This window comes from Ictidomys tridecemlineatus, chromosome 6 (assembly GCF_052094955.1).
Source record: "Ictidomys tridecemlineatus isolate mIctTri1 chromosome 6, mIctTri1.hap1, whole genome shotgun sequence".
Lineage (NCBI taxonomy): Eukaryota > Metazoa > Chordata > Mammalia > Rodentia > Sciuridae > Ictidomys > Ictidomys tridecemlineatus.
In genome coordinates, this window is record NC_135482.1 from 97757952 (window position 1) to 97777836 (window position 19885).

Consider the following 19885-nt stretch of genomic DNA (forward strand, 5'->3'; position numbering starts at 1 on the left):
TAGTGTTTGTGTGCAATCTGAGTTATACAACTCAATTTCCCCCAATGGCAGTATTTAAAAAATAAAAAAAAAAGTAGAACTTGCCATATAGGGTTTTTGGAATATGTAATGTAATGAGAACGAAAGACAGTATTATACATATTGGATGTTGACATTTTTTAACATTTAACTCAAAGAAGGTAATCATCTACACTAAGAAATATTAGAAAAATAGAAAATGTATATGTTGACAGCTAAAGATAAATTAGAAACTTTTACTTCTAGTGATCTTGGTCCCAATAATAATTTTAAAAAGTAATATATAAAGGAACTTATGAAATACATTATAAATCAAAATGAGGAGATCTTACAATTAAATCACATAAAGGAGGTATTTAAGTCTAAGTTTGAACAGGATAGCTTAGACGGAAACTATCAGAATCATTTCCTGCTAACTTGATTTAACTTGGGGAGCTTTATCCCAGTGTTTCTCTATATTTGTATTTTTTAAATAAGCCCCTCTTTATTGTTTTTCCTTATGAAATCCCTGTTTTCAACATTGTCCTGAAGCAAAATAAATTGACATTAGATTAATTTATAATCACATTTCATAAATTAATTAACATAATCTCAATGTCTGATAAACATGAGCTATTATATAGTTATTGATATGATACTTAGAAAAACAGAGATATCAGGTATTTTGTTTAGACCATGCAATGCTTTAGGCATAAGTACATGTTACATTTAACAACTGCAGTCTCTCCTTATCTGTAGATTTGCTTTCTGCAGTTTCAGTTTCCTGTGGTCAACATTGGTCTAAAAATGTTAAATAGAAAATTCCAGACATAAACAATTCATGTTTTAAACTGCATGCTATTCTCAGTAGCAGGATGAAATCTTACACCATCCTTCCCCTGGAAATGAATCACACCTTTGTGACCCACCTGTTAATCACAGTTCTGGTGTTCAAATTACCCTTATCTGAATTGTGGCCCCCAGATGCAAAAGTAGTGGTGTGAACAATTCAGTTGTACTAAAGACAAGCCATAAAGAGCTTCTTATAAATGGTATTGTGAAAGTCCTCTAATTAAGGCAAGAATAAATATCTTATTCTGAGGTTGCTGATCTGTATAATAACAAATCTTCTACCCATGAAATTGTAAAGAAGGAAAGAGAAATTCAGCTGGTTTTGCTTTCTCATTTTAAACAGCAAAAGGTACAGCCATAATGTGTGGTGAGTGCTTGGTTAACATGGAAAAGTGCGTGTGTAAAAGACAGTGAATAGAGATCTTGTTACTGTTCATAGTTTCAGACATCCTTGAAGGGGCTTAAAATATTCCCTCAGATAAGGGGGACTACTGGAGTTGAAATACTGAAAATAATGTCCTCACTAACAAAATATTCTTCCTTGAATGCCATACGTTTGGAAAGATTTGGAGATGACTATTCTAGAACAGTCAAGCAGAATGGAATTATTGTATATCATCAGTACCTAACATAGTACTTGGCACTAAATGGAGCCTCAGAAACTATATTTTGAGGGCTACAGTTGTGACTTAGCAGTAGAGTGCTCGCCTAGCATGTGCAAGGCTCTGGGTTCAATCCTCAGCACCATATAAAAAAATAAATAAATAAACTACAGGTATTGTGTTCAACTACAACTAAAAAGTAAATGTTCTCCTTAGAATGCTTTGACTTTCTGGCTACAATAGCATATGCAATTTATTTTTGTATAGCGCTTGGAAATTTTCAAAATGTCTTCCCATCTATCATATTTGTATCTCATATTAATCCTTTATATAGAAAATATGTGCAAGTATTCCTGTTTTATCAATGAGCAAACTCTCAGTCGGATCTAAGAATCTATCCTGTGTAATACTACTTTGAAGATGGTTGATAACGGTTCTTTCCTGCCCCAAATAATTTCTCAACTTGTATCTCATGGTTTATATGTTGTATTATACAAAACACCACTTTTGATTTTTGTGCCAGATGTCCTCAACCTAATTTGCTAAGTTTTTTTGTTTGCTCGTTTGTTTGTTTTAATACTCAGATGTCTCTCAGGGTACACCTTGGCACCAACTGGCTTGGAAACTTGGCTGTGCTGGGATAATTATTCTTCTCTTGAGTGTGTTTGGGTTGAGTGTTCTAGGTAAGTGAAGCAAGGTATTTGCTTCAGAATATCTACTCTATCTCCATCATAAATATAGGTGTATCTTATCATTATTTGGCTATTGTAAATTTATTAAAAGATGAACAAAATGAAAATTTATAAGACAATTCTATGCCCATTTAGCCCATGTCCACATTGGAAACTTGACATTTATTTCACATTTCTCTTTCTAATTATTCTGAGCATAATTATGTATATTACCCCATAATTGTGCTCCAGTAACGGTTGTGACCCAAAGATTGTGATAACAAAGAAAATTTAAAATTCTGATTATGTACCTTTTATTAAGTACCTACTTAATTCCAGATGGCAGTAGACAAGCCCTCCCTTGGAAATAGCACAATTACACTCATTCTGAAGATGAGAGAGTTCAGGCGACAGTATAAGCAATTTAACAGTTTTCAGTAATTCCCTTAAGCAGACTTATCTAATAGATAAATATGAAACCTAATATCTGCAGGAGTTCACTTGTTCTGTGTTTTTATCTTGTTTATTTATGTATGCTGTCTCCAAACTAGAACCCTTGGTTACCACAATACAATTGGTTTCATCTGTTCACATTAGTTTGTTGAAATAACCTAGCTTCCTTAAAATGATGACATATCCATTCCACCACACATTTGGGTATCTAATCCTCTTAATGTATTTTCCCTTTATTTACTAGTGATATCCTTAATACAAAAATCACCAATGGAAAAGAGCAGTGTGGATATTCAAGAGAAGAGGAATTATACAACAGGTAATATTGTGCCTTGAATTTCCTAAAAATAACAGCTAATAATCAAGAGTAAAACTAAAACAGATGCATGGACAAAGAGAGCACCAATGGATAACAGTGAGGAGTGTGTGTGGATGGAGAAGAGATAAGGAAAGGAGGACATTCCAGAAACCATAAAAAGAACAGGCAAAGGGATGGGGATGTGGCTCAAGTGGTAGCGCCCTTGCCTGACATGTGCAGGGTGCTGGATTCGATCCTCAGACCACATAAAATAAAATAAAGAAGTTGTGTCGATGGAAAAAATTAAAAATAAATATTTAAAAATTCTCTCTCTCTCTCTCTTAAAAAAAAGAACAGGCAAAAACTCCCCCACCAGATTCTTCCCCGCTCTGGGACCCCTTGTCTTTGGAGAAGTCTATCTCTGTATCTCTGTGGCTTTTGTAATAAACCTACTTCTTGCTTGCTACCTCTGTGTCCTGTTCTTCAATTCTTTGCTGAACAGAAACAACAAACCCAGCACCCTTAGATGGTAATAGTCATAATCAAAGACTTCTGAGTATTTATAACAATGCGTATGTGTGGCTGTTTGGGGTGCAGCAGGGACAGATTAGAAATACAATACTTACTTATTTCTTCTTTGTTTTTACTATAGAGGCACCAGGTCAGTTACAGTGCCCTAAACATTGGCTTCAGCTCCAAGATAAATGCTTCACTATTTCTAGTTCTTCCAAAACTTGGAATGACAGTTTAGCTGACTGCTCCCAAAGAGAATCCAGTTTGCTGCTCATCCAAGATCAGGAAGAATTGGTAAATTGTTAAATAAAATTCTTTATATAACTTAACACATTTTAAAGACTGCATCAAGACAGCTGGACTTCAGACAAAGTTTCTGTGCAACGCAAGTGGAAACTTTGACTTCAAGGAGCTCATAATTTGGGAGACTGAACAGTCATATAACAATTTAATATAATATAATAAATAAAAAATAAATAGAAATATATGTAGAGAGAAATATCACAAAGAAAGAAGAAATAACTCATTGGGGAGTTGGGGAATTAGGAAAGACTTCAGAGAGGAGGTGATCCTTGAACTAGATTTTAGGGCATGAGAAGAATACAAATCATGGTTAGATAAGCAGATTCAATATTGAGTCATGTATTTTGTTTCAATTATAGAGATTCATACAGAACCTGATAAAGAATGAAGGAATTCTGTATTGGATTGGACTAAATTTTACATTATCAGAGAAGAAGTGGAAGTGGATAAATGGCTCTTTATTAAATCATGACATGTGAGTATTAGGTGAGCTCATTTGAATATGTAGTTCACATCAGGTTCACATTGCAAAGTAGTAACATTAATGAATATTGAAGACTGAATTTTATAGTTTTAATTTGGCTTAGACATTCTCCATAGGTTCAAAATAGGCTGGAAAGATGAATAACTCCAAAGTTGATTGGAAAATGCTATGTATGAAAAGACATCAGCCCTTTATAAGAACATGTTTGCATCTGCAATGGAGTATTAAAGGAGAAGGACTAACTCTTTGGGAGGGATACATAAATTTCTTTTGAAATGTCTCCATGGAGACTATTGGCACATAGAATTTCCAAAGCAGCATTTTTAAAATTGTGATGGAAAAGCATCATAGTGGATCATGATCCAATTCAGTAGGTCCCAACCAACATAGAAAAAATAAAAGATTATAAAGGAAAAAAATAATAAATATCAGAGTGTGGAACTTAGATTCAGGACAGGGACTACCTGCATTGAGGCAAGCATTATAGTATATTATATTATATAGTATATAGTATATTTAGACAGTTATTTTGGGGAATGTGATAATATATGCATAAACCACAAAGAAGGCACTTGTTATTTTCTCTTAAGTATTTCATTTTTTTATTGAATAACATTGTCAAGAGAGCCCTCAATGTTAAATTACATATTTTTAACAGAATTCATGGATAGTTATATAGCAAAGAGCAGAGTACTCTTTTCTTTCACAAGCAAAAGCACAAAGGGATCCAACCAAGATTCTGTAAGGAAAATCCAATGAGTTTTTCTCAAGAGATGATATTGAGTGTTAGTTAGTGAATCTTGAAAAATTTAATTAAATTTGCATACATTCAGACTTAAAATGTATTTTTTAATCATTGAGGTATTGTAAAATACAGTGTTAATGTATTAAGTATGGACAATATTAAACATTTAAAAGAATGTTGGCTTAATTGGCAAATTTTGACATTATAGAGCCCATCTTCTAAAATATTTTTTGAATATTAGATTTTAAAATGAAGATTATTCAAAAATAATTTAGCCTTTTTGAAAAAGGAAATATATATATCTGTTTAATCAAATCTATCCTGATTTTTCATAATGTTTTCTGGGTATTTTTTCTATACTTTATTTGTATTGAAATTAAGTTTGAGTTCGGTGTGCTGGCACACACCTGTTATCCATGTTACTTGGGAAGCTGAGAAAGTTCAAGGCCAGCCTCAGCAATATACAAGACCCTGTCTCAAAATAAATTAAAAGGTCTGGGAATGTAGTTTAGTGGTTAAAGTCCCTTTAAAAAGATATTAATTTGACTTTAATTTATTATTTATCTTTTTATACATAATAAGGATTAATTTAGATTCATTAAATAAAGTTAGTGTGTGTGTGTGTGTGTGTGTGTGTGTGTGTGTGTGTGTGTGCATGTTTTAACTGGGCTATGATGTAAAAGGTTTATTTCATTGTAGTCATAGTAAAAATAAGATTTGAAAACATGTGTCCGTGAAGAAATATATTCAGTGGATGGATTAAATTCATGTGAGCCTCCTACTTTAGCCTGAGGATAAAATTGGAGGCTTTGAGATGTAGTCACCAGGTCCACCTTGGAAGCTGTTATGGTACAGTAGAAGGGGATCCAGTTAAATTCTGCATTGCTTTCAACTTTCTAGAGCCTTGTTTTCAAATAAAGGGAAAGAAAGGAGAGGATAATATATTTCTATAGAATTATTTGGGAATTAAAGAGGATAATGTTAGAGAATTCATCAGACATCTGGTTAGGGAAGGACCAGCAAGCCATTGAGGGTCTTTTGAAAGAGAGTCACTGACTTGGCCAGATTGGCCTCAAAGAAATTACCCCCAAAATTGAAGAAATACTTCAAAGGTTATGAGACATAAAATCTAGGGGCTGTTTCCAACAGTCTAGTTAAGGAAAGTTCACGGTTTGACCAGAAGGCTGGCACTGGAATAAATCAGATAAGCTGCTCAGGCTCAATGGGAACATGAAGAAGAGGAAGAAAGGAGAAAAACAAAAACCATGATGGAGCCCTGACCACTGCCTCTACCACCTTCTGTTTGAGACAAACATAAGGGAGCCTTAAATTCACCTCTCCCTTGCAGCCAACCCCATATTAGCCCTTCCCATTGTTCAAATTTTATTCTCATCCCCACCTACAATAAATCACAATATCCATTGTTGTTGGAACTAAAGTAGATTGAAGCAGATACCCACCAACCTCTGCTTGGAATGAGGATGAAAGGAACTCTGACTACATGCACATGAACTGCATCTCCATTCCCCTGCATCCACTTCTATAGACCTTACATAGGCTTTCTTCATCAGGTCTCAGTTACCAAAACAGACCCTTGTTTAAGCATTGTCATACATTTATGTTTCATCTCAGTGCCTCACCCAAACATGTTGTTAGAACCCATTTATTTAAGAAAACTGAGGATCAGTGAAGTCAAGAGACTTCATAGAATGTACTATAGAATAGGGAGGTTTAATTCCCAGTTTCCAAAGGTTCTATATATATATATGTCTGTGTTAATTCTCAAGTTTCTTCTTAGAAGGTTTCTTTCCAAGTGAAGATGAAGTTCCAGAGATTTATATTAACTTTATCTCAAAATTTTATATTATTATGTTTGAGAAAATCCCAAACAGTAAGAGAGGTTTTTATTTTTCTCCTCAGATTACAAATTTTTGGTGAAAATAAAGAAAACAGCTGTGCTGCTATCTCAAAGATGAAAGTATTTTCTGAGAACTGTAATTCAGAAAACAAATGGATCTGTGAAAAGAAACTAAAAGCTGTCAGAAATAAAGTGTCTTGACTATAAAGCCCATCTCAATTTATTTACTTTCCATTACAGATCTTTGTGATTTTAATTCTGTGTATTGTAAAAACTGTAGATTTAGAGGCATAAAATAGACAACTGCAGAGAATTCTAAAACTATAAGGAATCTTACAGAATGTCCAATCCATGAATTCTGTAAGTGAAGAAAAAAGACACAGACATATTATTTTAAGAGACAGTGATATTCTATGGAAAGCAGCCCAGGACAGCTGAAAGGAAGTGAATTTTAATCCTGAAGACAAAGTGTGGCCTTTGCTAATCCCTCTAATCCTCAACTCAGATGAGGTGTAGTAAATGATTCCTAAAGTCCTGTGCAACTCTCATAGTCTGTCTTATTCTGTACTATCACACAACTGAGTTGTGGAAGAACATGATGAAAATCCTTTCTCTTAACTCTGACACCAGACCCATAAGGAATCTGAGAAGGGGTCCACTATAGTCTGGATGTCCCCTTCAAAACTCTTGCTGAAATTTAATTGTCATTGCAACAGTATTCAAAGGTAAGCCCCTTAACATATTAACCCATTCAGGCTCCACCATCACAAATTAGCTCAATACTGTTACCATGGGAGTGGTTGTTAGGAAAGAGAGCTCTCTCCACATGGCGCCCTCTGCCATGTCATGATGCAGCAAGAAGCCCTCACCAAGTGCTGGCACCTTGGTATTGGAATTCCCAGCCTTCAGAACTGTGAGAAATAACTTCTTTTCCTCTTTGTATTCTGTTATAGCAACAGAAAATGGACTAATACAAGTTTTTGGCTCTTCTCACCCTTCCACAGGCCTTCCCATTTTAATTTTCTAAACACTTTCTTTCTTCCACATCTCCTTCTTTCTATGGCTCACAAACTATACCCAAAAATGTAATCATATCTTTCATTATTCTAATAAAAATTAAATGACATGTTTTCTTCAGCTCTTCATTTGGGTGAATTAAAGTAAAACCAGAAAGAAGTGCTTATTTTTTTAGATCCCTTGAATGTTCACTTTTCTAAAAATATGCCACATTTTCCTAGGGAGACAAGTAATGATATTGAATTTACTATAAATTAATAAAATTTCTGTAAAAGTAGACATATACTTACCCTGAATATTCAATGACAAAATGAATTATATAAATTCAAGTAGTATAATGACCAAAATATCTTGATTTTATTTCCTAAGATTGAAAATTTATAATACTTATTAATATGTTCTGACCTGCCATAAGTATATTAAAATCTGACAATAATTTATCTTATAAAAATTACATGGGAAACAAATTATTTAGGAAAACATCTTAAGTGAAAACATCATCATAAAACAAAACAGCACATAATAGTAATGATATTTTAAAGTTTATGACACTTCTGGGATAAGACCTATAATGACACTAACAGAATAGAAATCTGAAGAAATGTTTTCATAACTGACAATGTGCAATCACACCTCTTGGAAAGGTGACCATAGTAACATTCTAAAATGATTCAGGATAAGACTCTGTAAGTCCATTCATTTAGCCCAGAATTTTTCCACACATTGACCTTTCCCACCTGATCCTTAGGACTAAAGGCAAATGGACCTAAAGCATATATCTACAAGAAAGTTTTCCAGTGAAGCTAACCTAAGAAGTTAAGTAATCTATCACTGTCATTTCTATTTCAGTGTTAAATAATTAACTAAATTAATATTGGATACAATACTGCTGTGATCCCCTCAAACAATAAAGGCAGTAAAACTCAAACTATAAATGAAGTAAAATCTACATGACTTTCATGTCCAACCATCTCTAAGTAGGTTTAAAAACCATTAGGGCAAAATATTTGGCTGCATTATTTGAGTACCACCGCCACCACCATGCTCTGGGTCCGCGCCCCACTCGCCACCACCGCAGACCAGCAGCAGCTGCAGCTCTCGCCACTGAAGGGGCTCAGCCTGGCCAACAAGGAGAACATGTCCCAGGCCCTCAGTGCAACCCGAATCCTGGTCAGCAAGACTGCGAGGAGGATCTTCCAGGATCCTGTGGAGCCCAAACTAAAGTAGCTGCCCCCAGCGTGGAGGGTGAACCACTACTGGGAGAGAGCCCCCACCGCTTGGTCATCTTTCCTATGGAACACCATGGTATCCGGCAGATGTGTAAGAAAGCTGAGGCTTCCTTTTGGACAGCTGAGGAGGTGGCTCTTCCAGGGACATTCAGCACTGGGAAGCCCTGAAGCCTGAGGAACAATATTTTATATCCACATTCTGGCTTTCTCTGCGGCAGGTGATAGCATAGTAAAGGAGAATTTGGTGGAGCCATTTAGCCAAGAAGTTCAAATTACAGAAGCCCGCAGTTTCTATGGCTTCCAAATTGCCATGGAAAACATACATTCTGAAATGTATAGTCTTCTTATTGACACTTATATTAAAGACTTCAAAGAAAGGGAATTTCTCTTCAATGCCACTGAAACAATGCCTTGTGTGAAGAAGAAAGCCATGGGCCTTGCATTTGATTGGGGACAAAGAGGCTACCTATGGAGAACGTGTTGTAGCCTTTGCTGCTATGGACAGAATCTTCTTTTCTGGCTCAAGAAACGAGGACTGATGCCTGGCCTCACATTTTCCAATGAACTTATTAGCAGAGATGAGGGTTTACACTGTGACTTTGCCTGCCTGATGCTCAAACACCTGCTTCACAAACCATCAGAGCAGAGAGTAAAAGAAACAATTATCAATGCCTTCAAGATAGATCAGGAGTTCCTCACAGAAGCCTTGCCTGAGAAGCTAATTGGGATGAATTGCACTTTGATGAAGCAGTACATTGAATTTGTGGCAGATAGGCTTATGCTGAAGCTGGGCTTTAACAAGATTTTCAAAGTAGAAAATCCATTTAACTTTATGGAGAATATTTCACTAGAAGGGAAAACTAACTTCTTTGAGAAGGGAGTAGGCGAGTATCAGAAAATGGGAGTGATGTCGAATCCAACAGATAATTCTTTTACCTTGGATGCTGACTTTTAAATGAACAGAGGATGTGCTTTTATTTGGCTGATTTCCCCCCTCCCTTATCACCTACCCCCCATCCCCCCAAATCAGCTAAAATGAATCCACCAGCTACACCATTGTCCACAAGTTGATTAATGGCATCTAAAAAACTGTGCAGCTACCTCAGAATCCTTGTTGGCTTTTGCAAGCAGCTGTCCAGCTTCAAAGCACTAATGATGACGGCTTCCAAGTGAGGGACCCTCAAGCAAGCCTGCCGCAGAAGGATTGAACATCAGTTACAACCTCCAGACAGTTAAGGTGTCAGTCTCACTGCTACAAAGAAGACTTTAAAGTTCACTTAACTAGTTTGTAAATAAAACTGGCATTTTACACACAAATGATCATTGTATTGTCAAGGGAAAAGCCTGATTAGTTTGGTTTCTACAACAAATGCAAAGTGTTGTATTTACCACTAATGGCCAATTCAAAATTCACTAAACAACTAAAGTTAAACTTCTGTTGACTCATATGTAATTTAGATTTTGTTTTCTTTAATGAACTGAAGTATTTAATAGATTTTTAAGTCAGTCCTGTGCATATGCAGACTTTAGCCAGCTGGTGCCAGTAGAAGACAATTTGTGTATTTTATTCTGGACCCCAGATAGGGTGTCAGCATGTCTTTCAGGGCAAGGAGCTTCTAACTTAAGTCACTGGGAATTGAGATGTGATTTGGGTGACTACTAGTGACCCAGTGACATGTGAGGAACACTATCATTGTTTCTCCGATTGTACTTTCCTCAATTTCTACTTGGTATGAAAAGACTTAAAAAGGCCTTTGGATTTAAGATGCTATTATGACTTTTCAGGTCATCCTTAGACAAAGTGACCTGACTCAGCTTTTCTATTAATAGTGGTAAAACCAGAACTGGAATGGGCTCTCCTAGATGTTGTGTTTATTTTTAACTTTGTAAATAGGTACTGTTGAGGCTTGATCTTTTTTACCTGACTCTTTAATTAGAAAATATGTTTTACTCTATGTATATTTAGGTTTTATTTGTTTTGGGGGAAAAATCACCCAGTATTATCTTGAAGACATTGTTCTAACTATTCTAACATTTGCCTAAATATGAGCATCACCTGGTGAATTCTTTAACCATTAGGAAATCAGTGCTGGAAGGTTCTATTAAAACATGTTTCATTCAAATGTTAATTTCAGGTAGAGGTATAGTTAACAGCCAGTTTAGATAAATCTACCTTTGGAATAAAAAAACCCAAGGTGTTACACAGAAGATGGTGCATGACTTGTATTGATATTTGGCCCTGTTTGTTAACTGATTGGGTTGTGTATTAGCTGACCGTTTGTCAGTTTCCTTTTATTGTATAGTCCTTGAATTCCTATGAGACTCTTGTATCTTAAATTATTGTTGCTTAAAGTTAATAAATTAGGGTTATATTGTCCTTAAGGAGAGAGAGAGAGAGAGAGAGAGAGAGAGAGAGAGAGAGAGAGAGAGAGAGAGAGAGAGAGAGAGAGAGAGAGAGAGAGAAAGTTAATCAATGAACATCTATGGGCCAAAGCCAAAGAATAGACTTTCACTTTCCTAAATATATGTTAAAACCTTGACTAATGACCCCTAGTGGCCAAACCCTGAAGCTACCTCTTCTCCTTTGTACACACTTTCCACACTAAATCTAATTGATCTAGAAGCAACAATTACTTCTATTTGTGGACTTCCATCTGATACAAAAATTTCATCTACTTTTTGTTATCCCTTTATTTTAGTCAGCTTTTCCACCGCTATGACCAAAAGACTTGACATGAACAATTTCAGAGGAGGAAAGTTTTATTTGGCACTCATGGCCTCAGAGGTCTTGGTTCCTAGATGCCACCTCCATTGCTCTGGGTCTGAGGAGAGGCAGAACTGTGGAGGAGGAAAGCTGCTCAAGACAGAGCAACCAGAAAGGAGAGAGAGAGCACTCTACTCACCAGCGACAAAATATAAACCTTAAAGACATGTCCCCAGTGACCAACCTCCTCCAACCACATCCTATCTGCCTACAGTTATGGCTCAGTTAATCCATATCTGTGGATTATTACACTGACTAGATTAAAAACTTTCTTAACCCAATCATTTTACCTCTGAATGTTCTTGCATTATCGCCCACAAGAGGCCACATAGAAGAACCATAACATTCTACCCCTGTCCCCCAAAAGCTCATGCCCATCTCACAATTCAAAATACATGGTGGTGCATGCCTGTAATCCCAGTGGCTTTAGAGGCTGAGGCAGGAGTGTTGTGAGTTCAAAGCCAGTCTCAGCAATGGAAAGGCCTGTCTCTAAATAAAATACAAAGACAGAGCTGGGAATGTGGCTCGGTGGTTGAGTGCCCCAGAGTTTAACACCTGGTACCCCATCCCTGGCAAAATGCATTTAATCTATTTCCAAGTGTTCTCGTAATCTTAAGAGTTCCACCATTACTCAAACATCCAGACCCAAAGTCTCCTGAGCCTCAAGGTTAACTCCTACCATGAGCCTCTGTAAAACACCAAAAGCAAATCACATATATCCAATATATAAGGGCACACACTAGATATTTTCATTATGTAACAAAGAAATAAGAATATAGAAAGAAGGAATGGAACCAAAGAAAGACTGAAACCCAGCAGGGTAAACAAGTCCTGGAGTTTCTCCCCCAGCATCTGGGGCATGGAGCATGGTGATCCTTGCCCCTGAGGCCTTGCTGGTTGAAGGCCACATGACCTCTCTCTAGGCTTGTTTCTGCTCAATTCCTACAGCTTTCTTCCAAAGATACCCCATGTTAATGGCATCTCTTAATCCAGGGCTCTCCAGTGCAGCTTTGGCTTTCTTGCTATATCCTCAGGCACTACTGTTTCCGGGGCAGTCCTGTAGGGACTTCTAACCTGCTGCAATTTGTCTGATCTCCCTGACCTTCCTTTCAAATCTTAGTGGAAGCCTCCAAGACCCTGTAACTCCAGCATCGTGCCTTCCTGAAGAACCAGCACTGAAGGATATGGAAAATGATAACCCAAGACAATGTGACCCCGGAGAAGGGAGGAAGGAAGAAGGCAAAAACATTGATTCTTTTCCAATTATTCCTTTCCCAGTGACAATCTCTGAGAAGGACACACACATCAATTCTAAAATGGCAGTCCTGGGTTAAACATTGATTCTTTACAATATAATGACCCCTGGAGCAAAAGATAAGCACTGAGACCCTCCATCCTTTTCCAGTAAAAACAAGTTTCAAATTTTTTTTTTTTCTGAACACCCAAACTGACACATTCTGACAAAGTCTCCAATGATTAACTCACCTTTCAGTGTAACCTATAAAAACCCAGACCTCTCCTATAACCAGAGGCCATTTTCTACCCAGAAAGTAAGCCCTTCTGATGCCTGACAGCCAAGTAAAAGGCACTGCTGTTCTTGTGAGGGCTGCTCCCATGGCCTTCATTTGTGCTTACAAGCACCATGAGGTTGATGCCAAGATCTGCCATCACCTCAAGCAGGAGTCAGTAGCTAAGCCTCCTGGGACCATGGCTACAGGAACCTCTGAGTGTCTGAGCAACTGAACCCAGTGAAACAGCTTCCTGAGTTCCCTGTGTAAACAGGGTGCCCCACTGGTCTGTTTCCAAAAAAATTTGTACCTTTACTCCCTTGAGCCTGAAATGGGTCTGGTCATACCAAAAATTGTGCCGCAGTCTGGCTGGGCACAATTCAGGAGCCACTTGTCAAAAGAAACTAATTTTATTTTTAGAACTACAAACGCCAAACAAAACAGCTCCTCAGGAAAAAAACCCTCAGAGCCCAACTGCCACCACTGGCTTCCACAAGCCTCTCACCCACACACACACCTCACCACCTCCCACAATCCTCCTGCTCTTGAGGCCGATTGGCTGGGTCGCGTGGGTGGAGCCAAAGAAGTCCCCCAATGAGCAGCTCCGTGGAGGAGCCAATCAGCTAGATGTTGCTGGGGCGACTGTGAGCCAATCATCAGCTGGCAGGTGGAAGTTTGCTGGCAGCTGGAAGTTTGCTAGGGCCCCTTTGGCTGTGGCTCTCAACAAACAGTGTGCCCCACTGGTCTCTTTCCAAAAAAATTTTTACCTTTACTCCCTTGAGCCTGAAATGGGTCTGGTCATACCAATTCCTGAGCTGCTCTTAAACCAACTTTCTCTGGATAAAGTCTTCAGCATTTCTAAAGGACTAAGGAACATAGGAAAGATCTTCCCTCTCCATGTGCCAGCCATGAACTTTGCACACCCTTGATGGAACATCTAAAGCAGGTGGCCTTCTGGGTGAGTTTGGCTCACTCTTGAGCACTCTGAGTTGTTCACTTCTCTCAAGGCTATCACTCCCTTCCTTCCAGGAGCTGGCCAGGCTGTGGGGATAAGTGTCCTTGAGCAGATCACTAGGTCCTGCAGGTTGTTAGAACAGAACTTTTGTTGTTGTACCTTGTATTTAAGGAGGAATAGACTTTGGAGCTTCACCCATGGAAAAGCCACTCTGCCCAGGACTTCCCAGTCAGGACCTGAAGAGCTGCCCAGGACTCCTCAGCTGTGTGAGGGGTGGCTGTTTCCCCTGAAATGATGGTGTATTTTCAACTCTTCCTCTCTTGCCTACCACTTTTGCTTCTTTTGCTTTTGCCTCCATATTGTTCCTAAAATAAATACTATCTTGTATAAAGAGGGTCTTCCTTGTCTGTTGGATCTGACCTACCAAATTCAGCAGCTGCACACATACCTATTGTTTTAATGTCACAATTTCTTTACTGAATGTAATGTCTTTAACAACCATAACTTCTTCAACCACAGTTTTACTCACACCTTTCTGGTCAAATGGGTCAATTTTCAAATATTGCTGCTCTTCTCTCTGCTTCTGATATCACAGTAAACTTGGCAGAAAGCTGCCAGCCATATATATATCACCACCTGAATGCTGTGACACCTTGAAATTTCCTCTGCCACATAAGTTAGTCCATCATCTTTAAATTCAGACTCACAGAAAGTCTCAGGACACAGACACATAGATATATATATAATATAGATAATATCTTTGCCAAAACACAACATAAATGGCCTCTTGTCCAATTTCCAATAGAGTCTTCCTCCTCTGAAACCTCACAAGCCCAGCCTTTGTTGTTGTGATATGTCCAATAGGTATTTTCATCTTCTGAGTTCCCACCAGAATCCCCTATGAAGTTTCACTTACAATAATCTAAAGATTTGCCAACTTTAATTTCTAAACTATTCAGAATCCCCCCTCCCCTGCACATTCAGCAAACCAGCTCCAAAGATTTTTGAAACACTTGGTCAGGTTAGTCATGGCAACAACTTTCCTTCCTGGGACCAATTTCTGTTTTTCTCAGCTTGTGTGTGTGTGTGTGTGTGTGTGTGTGTGTGTGTGTGTGTGTGCGTGTGATGAGGGAGCATGAACCACTCCATTTTTCTTACAAAGGTAAAAAGACCCTTTCCACTTAAAGGCATGGTCCAGGGACAATGAATCCTCATCATTCTCCAAAGACATCCTCATGTTTTCTGATTTCACAGTTTAATGCATAAACCTAAGACTCTCTATCACCCAGTCCCTTCATTCTTTCCCCGCTCTGGGATGGCCAAGCAGCCTTCCCCCATATCAGCCAAGGCACAGGTGCTAGTAATTGGAGAGGGCTCAAATTAAATGTTCATTTTTAAAATAATTTTTTTCTCTAAATCTCTTTTAAAAATATGTAATCTGTTTCTTTTTCTCAATTTTCTGAAGTATAATTTGACTTTTTGTAATAAACTCCATTCTGTTACCTTATAACCTCACTTATTTTTTTTCTTTAATTTCCATTTTGTTTGGGTTTTGTGACTGCTTTTTCCCCTTTCAAACAAGCTAAACAGAATAAAAACAAAAATGATATTAGTCAGAACATATTTATCCATTGTGTCCCTTTGCAATATCTACTTTCTCTACAACAAATGAAAGTGGATTATTCATTAATTTAAGTTGCTTATTTATTTTTATTTGCTTATTTTTTTTATTGTTTCTGCTGCCAATCTTATTATGAGGGCCTCTCCAAGGGAATGTAAATTCTCTGAGAATAAAGTCCTTCTTTGTATACTTATCAATGAATGATTATGATACAAAATAGATGCTGAATATTTTTTTTTACAAATGAATAGTTATATAATTATGTGGGAGGCCATCCTCCAACATGATTTGAGTTACCTCCTTGGCTGGGTGAGAGGCGCTTAGGGACAGCTGTGTCAGAGCTTTCCCCACCCTTCTCCAGGTCCAAGGGTTTGTCTGTGCAGAGGCGTGTCTAGCCACTACCCCAAGACACAACTGTCACCCCTGACCTTGGGATGCTGTCCCCTTAATCTTCATTGGATGGGATTTTCCCCAGAATTTTTTGTTCCCCAATAAAAGTTCAATCCCTGGCATGTTCTCTCTCAATAGGTGGCTTCAGGCTGGAGCTGGGAGGAGCCATCCTGAGCTGGTTTTAAAGATAATTAGAGTCTTGTCTCTTTAATTTAAAACTCCCTAGTGGTTTCTCACAGATTCAAACCTTCTTTCATGAAGCCAGCGTGGGTACAGGGCTAAATAATTAGTTTCATCCATCTACTGAACTGGTCAGCCTTTTGTGCTTGAGATCTCTGTAAGTTAGCATGTGGTGGTGACTGGGTCCCAGGACTTTCCTCACACATGTGGCTTGCCTGGAGCCTCAACAGTGTGGCAAGGGTGGTTTTCCCAAAAGCACTATTTTTCAAACAGTAAAGCAGAAACACAGAATGATTTGTCAACATGTTGGAGGTAGTCCACTAGTGGAAATAGAACTGAAGTTTGCGCTCAGTTTCACTCTTTCTCAACATGCTCAGGGCGCTTTCAAAATAAAAATTAGAATACTGTAAAACCAGAGTGCACTTGACCACTAAATATAATGCCAATTCTGAGTGAAATTACTCTCCACGTAAACTTTTGTTCACAAGTTTGTGTTCACATATTTTTATCCATCACTATTTGCAGATTTAAAGTATGAAAAATATACCCAATTATTATATACTGTTTCATTTAAATTTGGAAAGCTAATATAAAGAAAACAAGCTAGAAAAGGGGAAAAACATTAGAAAGGTGGATTCATAAGTACATAGAAGTAGCTCCATAACAATTATTTTTGCCTCTTTCTGCACTGATATAATAAAAACCAGGAAAATGGTTAGCATATGGTAAACTCTCAGTGATTATGGAATGAATGAATATACAAAAAAACAAAACAAAACAACTTTAACTCCTCCATGGCAGGGTTTAAGCTCTGTAGGAAATTTTTGGTAATCCATAGGATAATTTTAGAAGATGCTTTATGGGACAAGAATGCTTTCATTTGTGTTGTTTTTCTGACTGAATGCTCTTATTTTTCTTCTTTATTGACAACTGCAGTAATTTTCAAGAATCTACATCTGTCTTCTGTGGAGCTGCCTGTTATTGTTTCAAAATGCAGTAGATACTGTTTTCTTTGAAATTTTATTTCACTTCTGGTCTTGGTATGTTGTTTGTATCAAATATATTCTCAATTTCATTTTCTGTCAATATTATTCCTGCGCTAAGATAAATAGTCATTTACTTGGATTTATTTTAAAAATATTTTCATGCCATTTAGCATTTGTTTAGTATTTAATTGAGGTGCTTTTGGTTTGTTCATGTTCTTTCCTAAATTAGGATCCATTGCAGTTACTATTTGAAAACAGACAAAAACCAACGCAGAAGAATAATTCCTAAACCAAAGCCTCCAAACTGACAAATAAATCAAATCAAACAAAATGGTAACAAATTGTTCAAAACCATTTCAAATTTAATTCAAGGGATTAATTAAAATAGTGCTGAAATTAAATTAGAATAAATAAGCACAAATATAACTATATGTTGCCATCAGGGTTAGTGGTTTGCTGCATGACTAATCAAACTCAAATTCAGTGACTTAAATCACAATGATTCCACTTTGATGATGAGGCTGTATATCAGCTCAACAATTCTACTAGTCAAGCCTTAAGTGATTTTCCCCAGGTTGACTCATGCCTGTGGGCAGCTGACCTATCCTCTGAGGCCTGAGTGAGTCAGACAAAGGACAGTTAGCTTACTGTCCACTTGACTGAGAGAAGCAGAAGTATGTGTTTCTAAATCTCCATCTGATTATTCCAGGTTGTTCACATGACCTTTGGGCAGAGTTCAGAGGGATGGAAAAATCTTGACTTGCAAATGAACATCCACTTCTCTCACATTTTGTTGGACAAATCAAGCCGAAAGTCTTCCCAGATTCAAGGGAAACTGGCTTGACTTTGGGGCACAAAGTCTCTACAAATGGCCTAGGTACAAGGAGAGGGTAGAGAAGCAGACATGGGACTAATTTCTACCTCAACATAGGGTGCTTCAAGATTATTTATTTTCTATTACATCACATATAATATAACATATGTGAAAAAAATCTCATTTATTAATTCGAATATTAGGACTACATGGCCTCAAATGTTCTCCAATATCAAGATTCACAATTATAAGTTTCACCCACAAAAATTAGGAGTGGGAAAAGGGGGATATCAATCAATGAAATGGATGTCAATTCATTTGAAAATATTTTTACCAGGAATGGACTTTAAGGAGGAAGTTGACAACAGGTGTATAAGAGGGGCGTGACAAAGGAGGAAAGACTTGGATGTCTTTGAGGCTGCCAGAAGGCAGTAAAAGGACAGCAGGATCCTGGAAGTGGCAGGGTAGAGAGTAAGAGAGGATCATGGACAAAATGAATTGCCTGTGGCCAGGGCAATTCGTTAAGTTTGTTGGACTTTAGTTCCTCATCAAAGATGCATATCCTTTAAATTTTGCTGCTTCCTCCTGTTCCCTTGCACACTGCCTCTTCCTCCATTATTTCCCTGCTCTACTCTGTCCCTCACTGGTCCCATCACTCTTCTGTACAGGACCAGGATACTAGAAGCAGGAGGAGAAGCAATTGGCTCTAATTAGCTTGCTTCTATATAAAGAAAAATTGCAGATATTCGGATGTTGGATATTTACATTAAGTTTTAAGCTAAAAAATAAAACAAAAATTGTGAATATTTAGGGGGTGACATGTAGTGTTTAGATACATGGGTATTTGTGTAATGTTCACATCAAGGTGAATTTAATCTATCTCCTAAAGCATTATTTTTATGATGAAAACATTCAGTATCCTTTCTTCTAGTTTTCTTTTTGAACATACAGTATATTATCTTTATCTATAGTAACCCTATTATGCAACAACACAACAGAACTTCTTACTCTGAACTTAGTACCCACTAATTAAACTTTGGTTTTGTTTTCTTTTGTAAAAAATCTTCTGTTTTGCAAAGAGATTTGTTTCATAGAGATATTTTAAGGTATCTATAAGCACAAATGCACACACATATGTATATGTACATATATAATTTCTACATCAACAGCATAAAAATTGTACTCATCTGTAATTCTTGTATCTGAAGACTCCACACTCAGAAAATACATTATTAGACAATGAACATATGCAAGTAGAAATAAGAGGGAAGCAAGTATTTTTACAAGTGGAAAGAAAGTCAAAGATCCCCATTTCATATGTGAGACTTAGTCACAGGTTTCCTGGTCAGGTCACAAAATTAATCTGCTGCAGAGCCAGGTCTAGAACCCAGATCTCTCCCAGGTTACTAATTCTAGTTTCTTTAGTGTTTCTTCTACTTACCATATGTCAACTTGAATGTTAATCACTCATTCATATTTTAAGTTTTCTCAAGGATGCTTGCCTTCTAAAATGTTTTACACATTTCTCCTCATAGAGGAAGCAATGAAAGAGATGTTGTTGAAGTATTGATTTCTTACTACTCCTTTGTCCACAGGAGTGCTCTTACAGAAGTTCCAAATTGAGTCTATTGCCACCATGTGGCCA

At 37.3% G+C, this 19885-nt stretch overlaps 1 protein-coding gene and 1 pseudogene across 2 annotated transcripts in view; both read left to right on the forward strand.

Moving 5' to 3' along the window:
- Nucleotides 1–6984, forward strand: part of LOC101958171 (killer cell lectin-like receptor subfamily B member 1) — a 63196-nt gene extending 56212 nt beyond the window's left edge. For both annotated transcript variants that reach the window (XM_078015259.1, XM_005342304.2), the window contains exons 2-6: nt 2036–2134; nt 2820–2894; nt 3526–3680; nt 4049–4164; nt 6839–6984. In XM_078015259.1, coding sequence (XP_077871385.1) covers nt 2036–2134; nt 2820–2894; nt 3526–3680; nt 4049–4164; nt 6839–6977 — 584 coding nt within the window. In that variant the 3' untranslated portion in view covers nt 6978–6984. The remainder of the gene's footprint in view (nt 1–2035; nt 2135–2819; nt 2895–3525; nt 3681–4048; nt 4165–6838) is intronic.
- Nucleotides 6985–8834: 1850 nt separating this feature from the next.
- LOC101957322 (ribonucleoside-diphosphate reductase subunit M2 pseudogene) lies at nt 8835–10003 on the forward strand (annotated as a pseudogene).
- Nucleotides 10004–19885: the final 9882 nt, after the last annotated feature.